Source organism: Vulpes vulpes, chromosome 14 (genome assembly GCF_048418805.1).
Source record: "Vulpes vulpes isolate BD-2025 chromosome 14, VulVul3, whole genome shotgun sequence".
Classification (NCBI taxonomy): domain Eukaryota; kingdom Metazoa; phylum Chordata; class Mammalia; order Carnivora; family Canidae; genus Vulpes; species Vulpes vulpes.
In genome coordinates this window covers 22,034,880-22,051,990 of record NC_132793.1, presented here as the reverse complement: position 1 = coordinate 22,051,990, position 17,111 = coordinate 22,034,880, and the positions used below count along the sequence as shown (strand labels likewise).

Here is a 17,111-nt window from a genome sequence, read left to right as displayed (position 1 = left end):
ATAATTCTGAATGAAATCCTCAGGTGCACAAATCCTTGTCTTGCAGATTGCTTCTAGATTGCTTCTAGACTCTTGGGAAACCCCAAATTATATATATGCTCTGTGCTTGGATCAAATTAGGAACACCACAGTCCTACATATGAAAAGCTATCAGACCTACTCTTTTTTTTTTGTTGTTAAAAGATTTTATTTATTTATTTATTCATGAGAGATACAGGAAGAGAGAGAGAGAGGGGCAGAGACACAGGCAGAGGGAGAAGCAGGCTCCATGCAGGGAGCCCAATGCAGGACTCGATTCCAGGACTTCAGGATCACGCCCTGGGCTGAAGGCCGGCACTAAACTGCTGAGCCACCCAGGAATCCCAGACCTACTCTTTTCAAAGATGGCCAGAAGTAGCACGCTCACTGCTCAGTTCTGACCCTCTCCCTTCATACACTTTCAGAAAACACAACTCTATTTTTCTATTTTTGAAAATACCAATTATTTTTTTAACAATTTTATTTATTTATTCATAAGAGACACAGAGAGAGGGACTCATATTTGGAAGACCCTTCTAGTTCAAAGACATCATTTGCCTTTAAACTCCTCTCTATTTCTATCGAGCACACTTATTTCTACCCATTCTAATTTCAACTCTAGTGAATTTCATAAATACAAACTTGAATGTCACTCTCCTGCTTAAAACACTTCAATGGCTTCCATTGCCCTAGGCCTAGAGGACTATGCAAAATCTCCTGGACCTCTCCCCTAAAGGCACCATGTTCTCACTCATCTTCTGGCCTCCTGCCTCCACCTTTACCCACCTTTCCCACTCAACCATCCTTCAGGTCTCAGCTTCTAAGTCTTTCTTAAAATAAGCTTTTCCCAACCAACCAAGTATGGCTTAAATCCTTCCCGTTTTGGCTCCTCTAAGACTCTGCACACTGCCCCCTACCCCAAAGCACTTACCACACCACAATAATTATTATTTACTTATGTGTCTGTTATCCCCAACCAGAGTGTGATCCTTGGGAACTATTTCTGTCTTAGGTACTGTTCCATCTCTGGTACCTAACATAGGACCTGGCAAAAATCCTTATTCAATGAGAGAATGTATCTAGTTTTAAAGGAGTTACTGCCAGATGGCTGAACTTCAACAGCCTCTTGTCATTCTACTTCTAGCCTCTCCAAGTTCTAATCCATTTGCAGTTAGAGTTTTCTTTCTTAATCAGTGGTTTAGTTTCCTTGGGTGCTACCGTACCTAAGACAAAGACACACTTCCTCGTGCCCATGGGTTTCTTCCTAGTTGGAGATAACGAATACAGAAGTAATTATAGCACACAAGGTATTACTTCCCCACTGTTCATAAGAAGTCTTCTTTCTTAGCCAATTATCCAAAGTTCTCCATAATCTAGTCTATTCTTCCCATTTAACCTCTCCCCACTCAATAGTAAGAATTCTCTGTCCATGCAGCAGGTCTCTTCATGGCCCCCAAATACACTCCACTTGTTCCAGTTTCATACTACCAGGTCACTCCCATTGTCAATTATGTCCACCTCTTTCCCTGCTGCTCAACCAAACACAATCCAGCCTAACGGATCTAGTAGAATCCCTTCTTCGAAAGGCTTTCCGACAGCTCTCTTAACTCTTAGAATCCTAACACAACTCATCTGATCATTCTTTTTGGCACTTGATAAAGTACCAACTACTGGGCTGCTCCTTCATTGTTGTTTCCTTCAGCACACAATGCATGGGAGGGTGGGGGAAGGCAGATATGGTGTTGTGGGAGAGAGTACTGGGCTAGGAAGTAGAACACAGCTTCCCACTTGCCTGTCAATTATTTTATTCAGACAGTCAACAAATATCAAATAGCCACTTTCTTTGTGCCAGGCACCTGCCATATCTAGGCCAGTAAGGGACAACTTTAACAACATTCACTATAGGATTCTCAACTACAATTTAGCTCCTCTTCCTCTCCATTGTCTTATTCTAGGCTATTTATGTATTTATTATAAAGATTTTATTTATTCACAGAGAGGCAGAGACACAGACAGAGGGAGAAGCAGGCTTTTCACACGGAGTCCGATGTGGAACTCAATCCCTGGGCCCAGGATCATGCCCGGAGACGAAGGCAGATGCTCAACTGCGGAGCCACCCAGACATCCCTATGTTAGACAATTTAAATAGTTTACAGTTTTAGGAATGCTGAGTGTGAAATAAATTAGAAAACTTATTATCACTTGTATGTGGCCTTAAACAATTTAACTACTCAGCTTTGGTAACCTTTTCTGAAAGATAAGGACACTATGACTCATTTCCTAGCTCGCTGGGAAGAGTGCAGACAACTGGTGAGAACATTATAAAGTACTATCACATGTTCACCATTGTGAACTTTTAGTATTAGGATAATAATGATAAACAGGATACCCACTCACAATTGGTGTAGGAAGACACTGCTAGTTGACATAGAGTCAAGCATTTTAAAAGGAAAGCTTAAAAAAGAAAAAAAAAAGGAAAGCTTAAAGTGGAAAACATTTTTTCCCCAAAATAACCAAATGACTGTAATTTGAGAACTTTTCAGAGGGAAGTAAAGATGCCTTTGGTTTTTACTTAAAAATCAAAAAATGTGCAAAGAAAGTGATTAATAAACCACCTACCTGCGGCTTGGTGAAGTCTCTGATTAAGCACCAATGAACGAAATGTTGTTTCACAGCAAACAATGTGTTTGCATCAGTCTTCTTACAGTATACACGAATTAGCTGCTCTGCAAATCTCTCTGGCAAAAATTCTGAAACCTTTCAAAGAAGAAAAGATTTACTGTCATCTTGAATTCATACACTGAAGAGAGGTCAGCTTTCTTAAGCTCCATTTATTTTTATTTTATTTTTTATTTTATTTACTTTAAAGATTTTATTTATTTATTCATGAGAGACACACACACAGAGAGAGGCAGAGACACAGGCAGAGGGAGAAGCAGGCTCCATGCAGGAAGCCTAATGTGGGACTCGATCTCAGGTCTCCAGGATCACACCCAGGGCTGAAGGTGGCGCTAAACCCCTGAGCCACCTGGGCTGCCCTCCGTTTTTTTTTTAAAGATCTTATTTATTTATTTGAGAGAGTGAGTACGTGCTCAAGGGAGCAGGGGGAGGGGTAAGGACAAGCAGACTCCCTGCTGTGTGCAGAGTCCAACACATGCTTGATCCTAGGGCCCTAAGATCATGATCTGAGGCAAAGTCAGATGCTTAACAGAACCACCCAGGTGCCCCAGTTCCATTCTTGATGTTATATTAAAAACCTCACATTATTTTGCCGTTTTATCCCAATTATCACCCAAGGAAAAGAATTCAAGGTAGTTCTCATATTACAAAAATGCCCCAAAACGTTATGTCAATTAATAAAAGACTAAAAGTTTGTATTATATAATTACTTGTAAACCAGACTCTCATTAGAAGATATGCAGATAAGAATATTTAACTTTCATGACTTCACCTTTACAACATTACTTTCCCATCAGATTTATAACCTAGCCTCTAAACCAAAAACAGTGCTTTCTTCTATGTTCAGCAAACAGGAAAAACTGGCTGTTAAGATGGTCTGGTCTACACAAAAATCAGGTATACTTCAATTTTTTAAAAATATTTTATTTATTCATTTATTTAAGGGAGAGAGGGCATGCATGAGCAGGGAGCAGGTCCAGAGAGGGGGAAAGGGAGAGGCAGAGAAACTCAAGCAGATTCTGTCCTGAACCCAATGTGGGGCTCAATCTCATTACCCTGAGACCATGAACTGAACCAAAACCCAGTCAGATGCTCCACCTAACCGAGCCACCCAGGTACCCCCAGATATATTTTAATTTTAAAAATAATCCCTCCCCCCCACCCCGCCACTGTTCACATTGACCTTAGAATCTAACTTGCATGTAAAAATGCAGATTTAGGGCAGCCCAGGTGGTGCAGCGGTTTAGCGCCGCCTGCAGCCTAGGGTGTGATCCTGGAGACCATGGATCGAGTCCCACATCAGGCTCTCTGCATGGAGCCTGCTTCTCCCTCTGCCTGTGTCTCTGCCTCTCTCTCTCTCTCTCTCTCTCTCTGTGTGTCTCTAAGAATAAATAAATAAATAATCTTTAAAAAATAAATAAATAAAAAATAAAAATGCAGATTTATCATAGGTTGCCAAATGCCACTACAGTATATTTGTTTTACCTAAGTAGTTACCTGATCTTTAGTAATCATGACTGCTTTGCTGAGGTCACTCTTACAATAGAAGCGAACATGATCAATTGGATTCTTGTCTTCCATCCCATAATCCATGTTGATAACCTTAATAAAAGCAATAAATTAGTGATCACTCACATAACAGTGAGAATTGAATTCAGGGTTGTAGGAGCATCACAAGAAATGGACCAGAGCTTTCTGGAGGTTCAGAAGTAAGAGCACTAATAAGGTAGCTCATAATAGAATAAAAATAACTGTGGTGCATATGCCATAGGGATATGGTCTTGAAATCTGGGTGGGTAAGGGAGGGATTTATGCTTTCAACATAAGTAGAGTATAAAGTCTATGCCTATGTGACAGCCACTGTGATAGGTACTATAGATACAAGGAAACCTGATACAATCCCAACCCCCACAGTGTAGCCTAGACTGAGGTTGAACAAATAATTATAAAAGTAATTATCTAAAAAAAAAAAAAGTAATTATCTAACTACATTTATTCTAAGAGCTACCAAGAAGCAAAGGGTGCTTTGAAACTTTTAACCAGGGAGCTAGGGCTCCTGGGAATGACTGAGAATGTTTTCCTGGGAAAGCGAGTAGGAATTAACCAGGTCTATCTATGCAGGAAGAAAAATAATTCTATGGGACGCCTGGGTGGCTCGATGGTTGAGCATCTGCCTTTGGCTCAGGGCATGATCCTGGAGTCCCGGGATCGAGTCCCATATCAGGCTCCCTGCTTGGAGCCTGCTTCACCTCTGCCCATGTCTCTGCCTCTGTGTCTCTCATGAATAAATAAATAAAATATTAAAAAAAAAAAGAATTCTAGGCAGAATTCTAGTGGACAAGACTGACATGGTCCACTGGGTTAAGTAACACTGAAGTCACTGGTGAACTTGGAAGAATATTTCTTTTTTTTTTTTTTTAAGATTTTATTTATTCATGAGAGACAGAGAGCAAGAGCGAGAGAGCGAAAGATTGAGGGGCAGAGACACAGGCAGAGGGAGAAGCAGGCTCCATGCAGGGAGCCCAATGTGGGACTTAATCCCGGACCCCGGGATCACACCCAGAGCCAAAGGCAGACGCTTAATCGCTAAGCCACCCCAGGCATCCCAAAATTCAATAAAAAATTTAAGTTACCCAGTTGTAGTAGCCACGTTTCAAATGCTCAACAACCACATGTGGTTGGTGGCTAACAAAACGGACAGCACAATTATAAAGCATTTCCAATATCACAGAAAGTTCTAGTGGACAGTCCTGCTTCTCTCCTTGGTGTTGTTTCATGGGGGTAGGGACTCGATGTAGCTTCAACATTTTTATACACGGTAAGGCATGAACATTAATCAAATTTTCAGAAACTTTCAGAAGTGCCACAAGCTCTTTGGTATTTATTTCCTTGATTTTAGACTAGAAATAAAATGCAATTCCTAATTTCTCCAAAATGTATGTAACTAGAAATTCCTTCTTAAAGCAAATTTGATGAAACAGTTATTTTTCCAGAAGGGCAAGACTATAATTATTGGAGTTCCCTTTTTGTTAACTAAGGACTCAAGAGCAAAAAAGTAGCTACTGATCAACAATGGTGAATTTTTAATTCTAAATAGTAATATTAAGTTTTATAGCCTTGGGCAGCCTGGGTGGCTTTGCGATATAGCACTGCTTTTGGCCCAGGTTGTGATCCTGGAGACCTGGGATCGAGTCCCACGTCAGGCTCCCTGCATGAAGCCTGCTTCTCCCTCTGCCTGTGTCTCTGCATCTCTCACTGCGTCTCATGAGTAAATAAATAAAATCTTAAAAAAAAAAAAAGTTTTATAGCCTATTAAGTAATCATAAAAGTTACTACACACAGTCCTAAAAGGAGGCACATGTAGTAATATGCACCGCATATATTCCACCATCAAACTAGAATTGCTAGAGGCTGATACATGATAAGACACTTAATTAGATTTTAATTGCTTTGTCAGAATATAAAAGGGCTTTACTCATCCTAACCCCATCTTGACCCATCTTTTCCTGATTATGAAACTCTTGTACCATACTCCCTGTAAAAAAAGAAAAAGTTACCCACAATTCCACCACCCAGGTAGAAACAATGTCAACATTTTACCAATACATCCAGAATTTTTTTTCACTGTGCTCACGGAATGTGTACATACATTTAAAGAAACAAAAATAAAATCATTGAGTGTATTGCTTTTTCAGTTAAACAATATCTTCCCATGTTAAAAACAACTTTTAATGTCTGCATTATTCTACTGTATTTCCTATTGAGAGATATATACTTTCCTCTCTTATTTTACACTATAACAATGCCACAATATATAGATTTGTGTGTGTTATTTTGCTTTTTGTGTGTGTTTTTTTTTTTTTTTTTTAATTATCTCCTTAGGACAAATTCCTAGAATGAAATTGATGGATTGCTGGGTTGGTTAAGATCGACCTTAATTTTTTTTTTAATTTTTTTTATTTATTTATGATAGTCACACACACAGAGAGAGAGGCAGAGACATAGGCAGAGGGAGAAGCAGGCTCCATGCACCGGGAGCCCGACATGGGATTCGATCCTGGGTCTCCAGGATTGCGCCCTGGGCCAAAGGCAGGCGCCAAACCACTGCGCCACCCAGGGATCCCCTTAATTTAGTCTTTTATCTTACAGTCCCATTTTCACATACCTTTATCGTAACAAAATCTTAGACAACTTTTTGTTCTTACATGTCTGATAGTAAAAAAAAAAATCTTTCATGGCTTCATCAATTTGCCTTTAGGTTAAAGCAAGCTTAAACGTGTGTGTTGTCTTTTCCTATGTCTCTTCAAGTACTTCTGAACCTATATTCATTAGCAGACTGCACTCTGAGAGAAAACCAGATGGGAGGTCAGGGATTGGCTAGGATAGTACAACGAGTTGCGAGCAATACAGCTTCCCCAGTAAAGTACTGAGGGCAAGGGTAGACATGTGGACAACTCAGGGAAAACATTCTGAAGAGTAAGTTCTTTCAGAATCTCAGAAACTCAAAACTTCAGAAAGTCCCTTTATTCTAGTATAATTTCATCTAACGGACAGGAAACTGTAACCTGATCTGCAAGTGTGAGACACTTCAACCCTCAGCCAAGTGAATAGACTGAGCCCAAGGACAATTCACTTGTGTATCCCTTGGCAAAGAGTAGTTATGGAGAGATCACCCTTTATCAAAAATGCATCAACAAGAAAACAGCAAATGAGAGGCTTATGGAAAAAGAATACATGGGCAACACTCTGTCCCAAGATTTCAGAGGAGTAGAACTCTGAAAAGCAGTTCCTATAATAAACAAAAGAAAATGTGAGAAAGCCATTTGGCATTCTTGATAGGATACAAGACACTATAGCTGCTATGAAGGAGTTAAAAAGTCTTTTTCCTTTGTGTAGACAATTAAAGAAAAATAATTGGCATATATTACTTTCGTGATTAAAAAACACTCAAAAATCAATATATGCAATGTTCTGCTAACCACGTGATCACAATTACATTAAAAATATCAATGTCAAAAAAAAATCAATGTCAAAGAAAAATTTAAAAATTGGTTAATGTTGATTCTTTGAGGTCACAGGTTATTCTCTTCTTTCTAGTTTTCTGTATTTTCCAAATTTTCTTTAATGAACATGTACCACTTTTATAAGGGAAGGAGGATGGCATTATCTTAAAAAAAATTCTTTACTTAGTATCTTTTCAGGCAAACTACTTACATCCACTATTAAATCTTCAGCCTTCAGTTCAGCTTCTAGTGGTATGTCACTAGGTTTAGCCCTGGCAATTTCCTCTGGAAGGCTTTTATAGTTTTCCTAGAAAAGACAAGACTCATGTTAGAACCTCAGTTTTTCATCATTAAGCATTTATGCCACAAAAAGTTCCCTCTCTGAAAATGACACTTCACTAGGAAAAGTGGGTTGAGATATCCCTAACAAATACATGGCTTCTGCTTATGCCATCCTTCACACAAACCACAATAGAGTGATTCTCTGAACAAAATTTTCACATTGAAAGAAAATGTGGCATTGACCCATTACTAAAATGAGAGGAAAGTGTTACAAGGAAGGGTGTGGTTATCAGTATGGCTCCTGTTACTGGCTTTCTGCCAAAGAGAAAAACCTTCTATATTCAAGAGAGGAAAACATACAAATATTTGGCATGCACCATCTGGGAGAACCTGATATAGTGTGAAAGAAGAAATTAGTGAACAGCAGATGCTTAGAGTCTCAGTGAAGCTCATGCAGATACCTTATTTTGAGGCTCCATTTTCTTGCCTTTGGATCTAGCCAAAATTTGGGGCCCACCCTCCCACTTCTGGGATGAGAGACTAAAGGTTTGGATGAAGTGAGACTTGGTTTTGAATACTGGCTCACTAACTGTGTTTCCATAGGGAAGTTATGTAATCTCTTCCAAGCCTCAGTTCCTTTATCTACAGGACAGACCAAAGGACATGTTACTGATGAGAAGATTAGGTAAAAATGAATGTAAAGGACTTAGAACAGAGTTGTGGTATTATGGTGGGTTAATGGATTCCTCTTGGAGGACAAATGAGAGAGAAACCTTTTACTAATGGAAATGCATTTGACAACACAACTTACCCTTTCAATTCTTATTTTTCCCTTTGGCTTAGTCTCACCCACATACTTGTATAGATCACGGTATTCGATTTTTTTTAAAATCTCTCGTGCTTCATTGAGGTTGGGATCAGAAGAATATAAAATCTCCAGAAAAATGTTATCTGCCAATTTGATAAAATTTCAGTTATGTTAAGATGGAAAAAGATTTTTTTAAAAGATTTTATTTATTTATTCATGAGCGACACACACAGAGAGAGAGAGAGAGAGAGGCAGAGTCACAGGCAGAGGGAGAAGCAAGCAGGCTCCATGCAGGGAGCCCGATGTGGGACTCGATCCCGGGTCTCCAGGATCATGCCCTGGGCTGCAGGGGGCGCCAAACCGCTGTGCCACCAGGGCTGCCCGGAAAAAGAGATTTAAAAAGACACATATGCTACTGTACTTCTGAAAGGATTTCAAGTGGACATTTATAAATATAGGCACAGTAGAACATTCAATATCTTGGATTTGCTTCAAGATAATCTAGAGAATGGGAGAGGGTAGAGATGAAGCAAGACTGTACTGAAGTTGATGGCTTATGGCTGGGTGTTGGGTAAATAGGGGTGTATACATTTGTTATGTTTTGTTTTGTTTTCTTAAAGAGAATGATTTTAAGTAATTATAAAATTACATCTGAGATCTGCTTCAAAATAGCCGAGTGTCTTATGGAAGTAGGTGGATGGAGTAGATGAAGCAAAACTGCAATGTTGATCATTGTTGCAGCTAAGTGATGGGTATGTGGAATTTGTAAATTTCATAATAAAAAGTTTTGTAAAGTTCTATTCCATGATAAAAGCAGAAGGATGGGGGTGCCTGGGTGACAGACACACTTGGCTAAGCACCTGCCTTCAGCTCAGGTCATGATTCCGAGGTCCTGGAATCGAGCACCACTTTGGGCTCCCTGCTCAGCAGTCTGCTTTTCTTAAATTTTCCTTTGTTTTTTTTTTATTTTTAACTAATTAATTAATTGATTGATTCATTCATTCATTCATTCATTCATGAGAGACACAGAGAGGGAGAGAGAGAGAGGCAGAGACACAGGCAGAGGGAGAAGCAGGCTCCACACTGGGAGCCTGACATGGGACTCAATCCCGGGTCTCCCGGATCAGGCCCTGGACTGAAGGCAACACTAAACTGCTGAGCCACCCAGGCTGCCCAAGCAGTCTGCTTTTCTCTCTGCCTCTCCCTCTGCTTGTTCTCTTTCTCTCTCTCTGTCTCTGTCAAATGAATAAATAATCTTTAAAAAAAAAAAAAAAAGCAGAGATAGTTCTTTTTTCCTTTTATGGTTATATTTTATTTTTTAAGATTTTATTTTGGGGATGCCCGGTGGCTCAGTTAAATATCTGACTTTGACTCTTGATCTCAGGATCCTGGAAGCAGGAAATCTGCTTCTCTTCCCTCTGTCCTTCCCCCGACTTGCACATGCGCACACGAACTCTCTCATTCTAAAATAAGTCTTAAAAAAAAAAACAATTTTACTTTAAAGTATTCTCTACACCTAATGTAGGACTCAAACTTACAACCCCAAGATCAAGAGCCTCATGCCCTACTGAGTCAGTCAGGTACCCGAGAAAGTAGTTCTTTTTCTTTTTCTCTTCAACTCTTATTTTGAAAAAAATTCAAAATAAAATACCTTTCACCTAAATCCATCAACATTTTTCTCCATATGCATATGCTGTGTATGTGTACACAAGTATTTTTGCACATATACAAATTTTTGATGAAATATTTGAAAATTATAGCCATCAAGCCCCTTTACTCTTCAATACTTCTGCATGTATCTCCCAAGAACAAGAACATTCTTCTACATAACCACTGTTATGCCTCCTTGCCTCCCACAAGGAGCCTGATGTGGAACTTGATCCTAGATCCCAGAATCATGCCCTGCAACGAAGGCAGACACAACTGCTGAGCCACCCAGGCATCCCGAAAAATAGCAATTTTACTTTAACATAAGATCACACTTTTCTAATCCATGTCTTTAGCTACCCTATTCCCAGGTGAATTAATAGAATGCTTCTCCCATCATAGGATCTCACTTCTCATTTTTTAAAGTATTCTCTATACCCAATGTGGGGCTCAAACTCACAGCCCTATGATCAAGAGTCACCTGGTCTACCAACCAAGCCAGCCAGGCATCCCTCACTTCATTTTTTGATTTCATTTTTTTAAAAGTAATCTCTAGGGACACCTGAGTGGCTCAGCGGTTAAGTGTTTGCCTTCGGCTCAAGGGTGATCCCAGGGTCTGGGATTGAGTCCTGCATCAGGCTTTTTGCAGGGAGCCTGCTTCTCCCTTCCCTCTGCCTATGTCTCTGCCTCCTCTCTCTGTGTGCCTCTCATGAATAAATAAATAAATAATCTTAAAAAATTAAATAAAAAAATAAAGTGATCTCTGCACCTGACTCGGCTTGAGCTCACAACCCCAAGATCAAGAGTCACGTGCTCTACTGAGTAAGCGAGCCAGGTGACCCAAAATCTTGGCACTTCTTGAAAGCCTACCTAAACCCTGAAATTCATCTCAAAAGGCACCTCACTATCTCACTATGAAACCTTCCTTAATCTACCAACTAGAGATATAATTCCTCCTTCCTTTGAGCCCCATAGAATCTTACTGATACTTTTCTTATGCCTTTTACTTTATTCTGTAAGGTACAGACTTTTAGGTGGACTTATTTTCATTTCTATTAGGTAAGTAGGTAGAAGAGGCATTATTAGATCATAGGATATATATTTATATGAAAATGCTAACTTTTTCAAAGTAGCTGTACAATTTGCATTGCCACCAGCCATGTGTGAAAGCTCTATTTGTTCCATATATTTGTGTTCAGAAAAGGATTATGTATAAAAGTTAAGCCAAGGGCAGCCTGGATGGCTCAGCGGTTTAGTGCCGCCTTAGGTACCCGGGATTGAGTCCCACGTCGGGCTCCCTGTGTGGAGCCTGCTTCTCCCTCTGCCTATGTCTGTACCTCTCTCTCTCTGTGTCTCTCATGAATGAATGAATGAATGAATAAATAAATCTTTAAAAAATATAAAAGTTAAGCCAATTGTTTATATATTAAATTGAATAACTATGTATCATTCTAAAATAGTATAAACAACACTCAACTTTGGAGTCAGAAAACCTTTGTCATTTATTAGGATAAGTTGCTTTTCCTCACTTGGTCTCTGTTTCCCCATTTGAGGAGTTTTAAGTAGGTGATCTCTAAGGTCCTTTTAAATTTAACATTCTATGATTCAAATTTAATTAAGGGATTTGGGGATAAGAGGGCTTGAAAAGGAAGGAAAGGAAAGGGTAAGTTTCACCTATTGCCTAGGAACGCTGAGGGATAAAGACTAATGTAAGAAAATGGTTACCTAAGACAGTGGTCGTAACATTTGCAATGCTTAAGATAGCAAATTTCCACATAAGCTGAAATATTTATAGGAAAATTTATAAATAGGAATTTGGGAAGCAGAGAGGACAGATAAACCACGGCATATTCATATGATAAACTACTATTTAGCAATAAAAAGGAATAAACTGATGCATGCAATCTGGATGAATCTCAAATACATAACATTGAGTAAAAAGGAGCCCTACAGAGAGGAGTACGCACTGTATGATTCCATTTATATAAATCTAGAACAAAGGCACCTGGTTGGCTCAGTTGGAAGAGTATATGACTCTTGATCTCAAGATCAAGTTTGAGTTTGAGCCCCATGTTGGGTGTAGAGATTACTAAAAATAAATAAACTTAAAAAAAAAAGTCTAGAATCGGCAAATTGTGGTTCTTTCTAGGGGTGAGGTGGGGGTAGAAGTTGACTGGGAAGAAGCATGACAGAACTTTCTGAGAAGATAATGTTGTGTCTTGAATTTGTCAAAATGGTAGCAAATTGGGGATCCCTGGGTGGCACAGCGGTTTGGCGCCTGCCTTTGGCCCAGGGCGCGATCCTGGAGACCCGGGATCGAGTCCCACGTCGGGCTCCCGGTGCATGGAGCCTGCTTCTCCCTCTGCCTGTGTCTCTGACTCTCTCTCTCTCTCTCTCTGTGTGTGTGTGACTATCATAAATAAATAAAATTTTTAAAAAATGGTAGCAAATTTACATAAAATTTATACACCTATACAAGTTGTATGTGAATTTTACATCAGAAGAAAATATCTATGAACAACTGTTGAACTTTAGTTAATCTGCATGCTAAGAGAGTTAGGGTAAAGTGTACTGGTATCCACAATTTACTTCAAAATGCATCAAAACTGGGGCACCTGGGTGGCTCACTCAGTTGAGTGTCCAACTCTTGGTTTCATCTCAGGTCATGATCTCAGGGTCCTGGGACCAAGCCCCACAATGGGCTCCACACCCAGCGGGGAATCTGCTGGAGATTCTCTCCCTCTTCCTCCCCCCCTCACCTGCTCATGCACATCAAAATTAAGATGGATTAGTAAAATAGAAGGATTGTAAGTGATAGATAAGTAATAAAGCAAGTTCAGTAAATGCTAGAATTTAGGTGGTAAAGAGCATAGTATTCACTGTAAAATTCTTTCAACATTATTGTAGGTTTTCAACACCTAGTAAGTGGAAAAAAAAAACATACTAAAAAATTAAAATACAAGAACTGGAGACTTTTAGATAAAGTAAATTGACTTTTGGAAAAGCAGCAAACGTAATGAAGGCTCACATGGCCATAATCCTTCCAGATCATGTAGTTACTGCCAGTAAGGATCACAGAACCTTTCTAAATAGTATGCAAGAAAGATAAGATTATCCCTGTGTCAAATGATGACAGCTGGAAAGTCCATATGTTTGTTCTCCCATACTCTGGCAGATAAAGCACAAAAATGTGACCTAATATTTTGTATGGGATTTTTGACATTAATATCCAAGTGCATTATCAGTGGACTCATCTCATTGAACAGGGTAAAAGCCAGTTTGGGCATTATAGAACCTTCAAGGTAACTAAGAGCTATATATAATCATATTAGTAAGACCATATTAAACTATATAGTTTATGGTTTGTCAGTTAACCCAAAAGTACATAAGATCCCAAATTCATTTCCTTTCACCATAAGATAGTTGAAATGTAATATTAATGTTACAGGATACATTGTTAGACCTGGCTTCTGAAAAAAAAAAAACTGGCTTCTGATGAAGACTGAGGATGACTTTTTTTTTTAAGATCACTTTTTATTTTTTAATTTTTAAAAAATATTTATTTTTTTATTTTTTATTTTTATTTTTTTTTAGATTTTATTTATTTATTCATAGACACACAGAGAGAGAGAGAGGCAGAGACACAGGGAGAGGGAGAAGCAGACTCCATGCAGGGAGCCCGATGTGGGACTCGATCCCAGGTCTCCAGGATCACACCCAGGCTGCAGGCGGCGCCAAACCGCTGCGCCACCGGGGCTGCCCTAAGATCACTTTTTAAACACAGCATCACCTGCTTCATTATTAACAAAAGTTAAAATAGCCCCAGTTTGCTCAAATTGTTACTAACCTCTTCTTCCATTCCTATCAACACAATGAAAGACTAGTATGTATCATGATGTTATTAAAACAAAACACAGAAACAATTTAGATATACATTATCCCCTGTGAGTGACTGTGTCCTCAATCCAATCTAGATTAATTAACAAGAAGGAAGAGATTTTGTTACATTATAAATCTTAACACAATGTTCTGAGTGAACACAAAGATAGTTAATATGAGGAATCACAATTTAATTTTTTTAAAAGATGTTATTTATTTATTTATTCACAGAGAGAGAGGCAGAGACACAGGAGGAAGGAGAAGCGGGCTCCATGCAGGGAGCCCGACGTGGGACTTGATCCTGGGCCTCCAGGATCACGCCCCGGGCCACAGGCGGCGCTAAACCGCTGCGCCACTGCGCCGCTGCTCACAATTTCACTTCTAATTTTTTATTTACTTGTGATTGGAAAATGACTAAAAAGTTACAAGCATAATAGAGATTCTATATTACCTACATGTATATTCTTAAAGAATAATACATATAGTTTTTGTTATTTAAATTTTTATTTTGATTATATTTGTTGATATATATGTTAAGTCTATCAAATTCAATACTAAATATTTGGGCTTGTATTTTGTATGTCCTGCCCTCTCCCACTTCATTTTTTTCCTGGTAATTCATTTTTTAGTGTTTTACAAAAGTATCAATTTGTGAATGGTTGGAAATGAGAAATACTGATTCTTCAAAGGCAGTTTCAGGGAATTGGTGTGGGTCTCATTCTGGCAGCGTGCTGCCAACGGAATCCAGCAGTGATAGGACATCAGTACTACCTTTCACAGGAAGTGATCTTATCTGTATTAAGCCACTGAACTTGTGTTATTTTTGCTCATTTTAAGAATCTCCAGCCTTTCCACTGATTTTATAAGCTATATGACTGCTTTCTATTTCTTTAAACAGAGTCAGTTTTGTGATATGCAACTAAGAACTGCAGCTGGTAACTAAGAGCTATATATAATCATATTAGTAATATGATTATATTACTTCTTATCTACTTCTTTTGCTTTGCTGATCTTTATTGCTCAGTCTGCACTTTCCCACAAGAAAGAACCAGCAGAAACACCTTCATCTCTCCCTTCCTACCCTAAACTGCAGGTTTCATTTCTGCTGAAGTATGACAAAATGTTCCTGGTACCCTGTGTTTTACAACAAAAATGTTAAAAGGGTGAGTCTCCTATTTGTCCAGCTGTATTGTAAGTTAAATAATAGTAAATATTGGCTACTTATGTGCCAAGTACTAGACTAGGTGTTATGTCTCATTTAAATACTACAACAAGGGCAGCCCAGGTGGTTCAGCAGTTTAGTGCCGCCTTCAGTCTAGGGCCTGATCCTGGGGACCCGGGACCAAGTCCTGCGTCGGGCTCCCTGCGTGGAGCCTGCTTCTCCTTCTACCTATGTCTCTGCCTCTCTCTCTGTGTCTCTCATGAATAAATAAATTAAAAAATCTAAAAAAAAAAATACTACAACAAAACTATAGGCGACATATCAATACTCCCATTTTACAAATGAGGAAACGAAGGGTCAGAGAGGTAATATAATTTTATCAAGGTTATATTGTTAATACAGAGAAGAGATAAAACTAAAATCCAAAAGTATATTATAATCACTCGAGAAGCTAAATATATTGGAATGTTTGGAAAATAGCCCATCTGCAATCCAGGGATAGTTTACACTTTATCTGAGAGGGACCATCTATGTTATCTTCTAGCTCTTACCTGTTAGCTTAGTGAAGGCTTCCATGTCATCAATTGCTGTAGAAATGTGATACTTCTTTCCTTCAGCCCCTGTAATCTCTATGTAGGGGTCTGCTTTGAGGAAAGCATCTGTAATCCTAAAGATAATTTCATAAAAACTTATACTTCTGAGAAAATCTGAGTATTTGCTTAATGCCTTACTTAAAGTTAAGGAAATCTTTCTTTCTACATTAGAGAAGCAAAATCCCGAGACATGATGTTCTAAACAACTGTTTTGGGAACATACATAAGTGCATAAATAAGTGCATGGTGATTTGTGAGCTACCATGTTTAATGTTTACTGTGATCTAGGCATTATGCAGGGCTTTAGATACATTATCTTATTTAATTTTTCCAACAAGATAGACTAATCAGCCTCAATTTTACAGATGCAGAAATGAAGTAATTTTCATTTAACCAAGTTAGGAAGAAGCAGTACCAGCCTTTGAACCTAGATGTCTCTGGCTCTCTGAATTAAAAACAATCAAAAACTTATTATCAAAGGAACAATCATACCAATGGGTGAATGTATTCTAACTAGTCTGCTCATCTCAATTTAAAACTATTTTCAGGGATGCCTGAATGGCTCCTCAGTTAAGCATCTGCCTTCAGCTAAGGTCATGATCCCAAGGTCTGGGGATTGAGTCCCACACTGGGCTCCCTGCAGGGACCCTGTTTCTCCCTCTGCGTGTCTCTCATGAATAAATAAGTAAATAAAATCTTAAAAAAAAAAAACCACCCAACTATTTTGAGACATGGAATTAACTCACTCTTTTTTTTTTTGAGAACCCTTTATGGGTCAATGAGTCACATACAGATGTACAGCTATACTTATATCTGTACTTGGCTAAACTTTTCTGCTATAGTTCTCACGGGTTGGGGAAAAGGGAAATTCCTGTTGGTTTTACTCTTTTCTACTAATTTTGACAAACAATTAACAGGGTGAGGACAGACATTAATCTTAATCCTTATAATTAATCTTAATTCTTAAAACTAATTTTTGTCATTAGTTTCAGAATGTCAATTATTCACGTCCTATTTCTCACCTTGCTACTAATATCTGG

At 38.7% G+C, this 17,111-nt stretch overlaps 1 protein-coding gene across 1 annotated transcript in view; it reads right to left on the bottom strand.

Moving 5' to 3' along the window:
* Window positions 1-17,111, bottom strand: part of SAMHD1 (SAM and HD domain containing deoxynucleoside triphosphate triphosphohydrolase 1) — a 54,193-nt gene that overhangs the window by 2,290 nt on the left and 34,792 nt on the right. Inside the window, exons 11-15 of the mRNA XM_026009739.2 lie at window positions 16,030-16,145; window positions 8,794-8,933; window positions 7,912-8,007; window positions 4,195-4,299; window positions 2,638-2,775 (exon numbers count right to left, since the gene is read on the bottom strand). Of these exons, the coding sequence (XP_025865524.1) occupies window positions 2,638-2,775; window positions 4,195-4,299; window positions 7,912-8,007; window positions 8,794-8,933; window positions 16,030-16,145 (595 nt within the window). The remainder of the gene's footprint in view (window positions 1-2,637; window positions 2,776-4,194; window positions 4,300-7,911; window positions 8,008-8,793; window positions 8,934-16,029; window positions 16,146-17,111) is intronic.